The 3,884-nt window shown below is 44.3% G+C and overlaps 1 protein-coding gene across 1 annotated transcript; it reads right to left on the reverse strand.

The window, feature by feature from the left end:
• Window positions 1–227: 227 nt before the first annotated feature.
• On the reverse strand, window positions 228–3,184 carry LOC130743585 (uncharacterized). Its single transcript, XM_057595827.1, has 3 exons — window positions 2,312–3,184; window positions 1,869–2,147; window positions 228–1,613 (listed from the first exon to the last, which is right to left on the reverse strand). The coding sequence occupies exons 1-3, from the start codon at window positions 3,182–3,184 to the stop codon at window positions 228–230; spliced, it is 2,538 nt and encodes an 845-aa protein (XP_057451810.1).
• Between the last annotated feature and the right edge of the window lie 700 nt (window positions 3,185–3,884).

Below are 3,884 nucleotides of genomic sequence, written 5' to 3' on the forward strand. Positions count from 1 at the left end.
ATGGTTGCAAAGGATTCACTTCATTTGAGGTGAATTCTAAAATCAAGCTTTATCACATGGCCAAAAGTATCACATTTTGGTAAATATTTTCCTACTAAAATATTTTTCAATATTTAAGAAAAACCAGAAGAAAAAAAGTGTGAAAATTGAAAAAACGTGATTCCTTTCCCTCAGCGTGGCATATTTTTTTTTGCTATATCGGAAAATTGACAACAAAAACGAAAAAACTAAGCTACAAAAAGGGAGTCCCTAAGAAGGATGAGTTGCAGCTCCTGCTCCAGCTGGTGAATAGCCTGAGTGCTCGGAGAGGAGAGATTATAACCCTGCTTAGAAAGCCAGTCTGCAGCAGAATTACCATCTCTATGTATCCAACTAATACTCACACGCCAGTTACGCGCCATGAGCTGCATGATTTCTTTGAGGATTGCAACTTGAGGATGATGGTGCACACGCTCCAAGTGCCCTTCTTCCAATAAGATTACCAGATTGTCACAGTCAATGTCACATGAGATGTTCCTATGCCCTGAATTCCAAGCCATGAGAAGACCCTCCTTCAACCCTAATGCCTCTGCCACAAAAGGATCTCCACCATGAGCCAGTGACGTAAATCCTGCAATCCAGCATCCAGCCTTATCACGAAGAATACCGCCACCACCCATGCAATTTTTCGGTTCTCGAAAGCTTCCATCGGTATTAAGCTTGACAAAATTCTCCTGAGGTGGCCTCCATACATTTTTTCTAAGACCCGCACCAATACATATCAGATCTGGTTGCAACGCATGCAGAAAATCATCATGGTCCCGAACCAGATTACTCCAAGCAACATGGAGGGGCCAAGGACTATCGCCAAGCACCATATTATTTCTCCACTTCCAAACACCCCATAAGCCAGCCACGAATTTAGTTGCGTTTGTACCTCTAGCTTGGAAAGAAATCCAAACTGGCAGCTCCAGGGAAGAAAAGTTTGGCCAAGACCACGCTCCTAACTTCGCCCAAAGCTCCCTAGAATGGGGACAGTCTCGCAAGCAATGCAAACAATCCTCTCTGGCTGAGGAGCATCTAGAACAGCTCTCAGAATGCGTCAGATGGCATTTGAAACGATTTGAATTTACCGGTAAGGCCTGGTGTAGAGTCAGCCAGAGAAAAACCTTTACTTTCTCTGGAACTTTAATTTTCCAGATCCAGCCCCAATCTGCTGCAGGAATTGAGGGCTGATTGGTATCTCTAAGCCAAGTATAGCCCTCCTTCGATGAGTAGTAGTCTGGGTTCCCAGGATCCCAACACCAGCGGTCCTCTTCGTCTTGAATACACTTTGGCAGCACCTTGTTGAAAAGCGCCAAAACCTGCTCAGACATCATGGTGCTGCAACGCTGAAGAGTCCATTCTCCATTCACCACGAGATCCAACAGGCGCATAGCCGAATCAGAAATGTGAACAAAAGGAACTTGGAGAGCAAGAGGGCCTTCTCCAGACCAGTCCTTGAACCACACCGAAGTGTTACCATTGCCCAGCCGAAACCGATAACCACCCTTTAGTTTGTCACGCGCCTTGAGGATCCCTTTCCAAACTGGTGATGCGTTAAGTCTCACCTTTTCCTCTAGAATTGATCTGCCCTGTAAGTAACGATGCTCCAGAACTCGAAAACAAAGTTTATTAGAGTTCTGAGCCAGAGCTCATACTACTTTTCCCATGAACGACGTGTTAAAATCTCCCATCTCTTTAAGTCCCAGGCCTCCATCTTTTCTAGGCAGAGTCACGGTATCCCACTTAATGAGGTGCCATCCTCGTTGCCCACTGTTTTTTGACCAGATGAAGCTCCTCATTATTTGATTAATTCTATGGATTATACTCCTTGGCAGCCAGAAGACCTGCATGACATAAGTTGGTATCGTTGCAATGACTGATCTCGCTAGACAAGCTCTCCCAGCAACATTTAAGAGGTTGGTTTTCCAAGACTCAAGTTTACGTTGGATGTTTTCAAGCAGGAAATTAAACTTGCTTCTCGACGCTCTACCACTACTCAACGTAAAACCGAGATAGGTTCCAAGATCACGCACAAAAGGAATTGGGGCAATGGCTCGTATCTCTTCACACACTTCAGGTCGCACTCCAAGGGAGGTAATAGCTTTTGACTTGTTGATATTCACCTTCATGCCAGAACTCAATTAGAAGGCTTGCAGCGTATCTGCTACTAATTGAACCTGCTCAGTGGAGGCTTTGCAGAAGAGGAGGACATCGTCTGCAAAAAATAAATGAGAGATAGGGGGTCCTTGGGGGGACACCTGATGGATTTCCAAAGACTTGTACTCACCAAATGATCAATCCTAACAGATAGCCTCTCCATACAAAGAACAAAATGATAAGGGGACATAGGATCACCTTGGCGCAGCCCACGCCCAGGGTGAAAGGAAGGAAGCCGAGAGCCATTCCATAATATGGACAAGGTGGACGCTGACACACATCTCATGATTAGATTAATCAAACCATTAGGAAATCCAAACCAGTGAAGAATGTCTTCAAGGAAAGACCAAGAGACACTATCATATGCCGTCTCTAAGTCGATTTTGAACGCCAAACTCCCGTTTCTTGCTCTAGATGAATTCATATAATGAATTATTTCCTGGGCCAAGAATGCATTATCCATGGTACCTCTGCCAGGTATGAAACTGTTTTCCATGGGACCAATAAGCTTGTTCAAGAAAGGACGAATTCTAGCCACAATAAACTTTGTGATCAATTTATAGGTAACATTACAAAGGCTTATTGGGCGAAACTCTTTAATTGACGTGGGATTGTCCACTTTCGGGATTAGAACAATGAGAGTTTCCAATAGCTTCTCATCCACTGTGCTAGAATCAAACGCATTACAGACCACTCCATACACATCATCTCCCACAATTTCCCAATATTTTTTGAAAAAGAAGGGCTGGAACCCATCCGGTCCTGGCGCTGTAAAAGACTTCATGGACATAAGCGCTTTGTAAACTTCCTCCTTGAGAACTGAGAGGGAGAGGGTGTTCCTATCACTGATGGAAAGAGAGGGAAAGTTTTCATGATTAAACACTACCTCTCCTGGATCCCCTTGCACGGTAAACAAGGATTGGAAATAACTTTGGACTTCCTCAATCAGCATATTCTTCTCCGTGCACCAATCGCCATCTCTCAATTTCAATCTATGTATCATATTGCGTTTCCTTCTAATTACCGTGTGAGCATGGAAATAAGAGGTGTTGCAGTCTCCAAAACGAACCTGATTGTCCCTCGCCTTCTGATACCATAATAGCTCTTCTTGTTTTAGGATGGTTCTATATTATGTTTGAAGTGAATTTCCAAGCCTGGTTAACTCCGAAGAGACCTGCTTGTCTAATTCACGCTGCACTCCACGAAGGCGACCTTCAACCCATCGTTTATGCTGGAATATGTTACCAAATACTTCTTTATTAAAGACAATTGAATCAACCCTGACTTGATCCAACTTTGACGTAATACCATTGTCCACCCGCTGCCAGGCATGTTCTACTACTGTCTGATAATTTTCATGATCGACCCAAGAGGCAATAAAGAGAGGTACCACAGTGTATTAGCAAGGGACTGTGGTCGGATGAGATCCTATTCAGCGTCTCAACGTAGGCTCCGGGAAAGGCTATCCTCCATTCAACATCCCCCATGGCTCTATCAAGGCGTTTAGAAAGAATAATCCTATTGTTTACTTTTCGGAACCACGTAAAAGTTGTGCCCACGATTCCTAAGTCCACCATTCGATAGTCTTCAAGAACTTGGCCAAACCGGGCAGCTCTAGTAGCCATGAAGTCACCACCCCTAACGTCACTAGGAAGAAGCACTTCATTCATGTCGTCGGCGAGCATCCAAGGCAGCGAAATACG

This window comes from Lotus japonicus, chromosome 3 (genome assembly GCF_012489685.1).
Source record: "Lotus japonicus ecotype B-129 chromosome 3, LjGifu_v1.2".
NCBI lineage: Eukaryota > Viridiplantae > Streptophyta > Magnoliopsida > Fabales > Fabaceae > Lotus > Lotus japonicus.

Bases quoted from the DNA above. Each gene is read 5' to 3' on its own strand.
- LOC130743585 (XM_057595827.1), bottom strand. From the start codon at position 3,184: ATGATACATAGATTGAAATTGAGAGATGGCGATTGGTGCACGGAGAAG. The intron at 2,148-2,311 runs GTGAGTACAAGT...TCTGGCATGAAG, and splicing joins CTGTTAGGATTGATCATTTG to GTGAATATCAACAAGTCAAA. The intron at 1,614-1,868 runs GTCTTCTGGCTG...CGTTACTTACAG, and splicing joins TACCAACTTATGTCATGCAG to GGCAGATCAATTCTAGAGGA.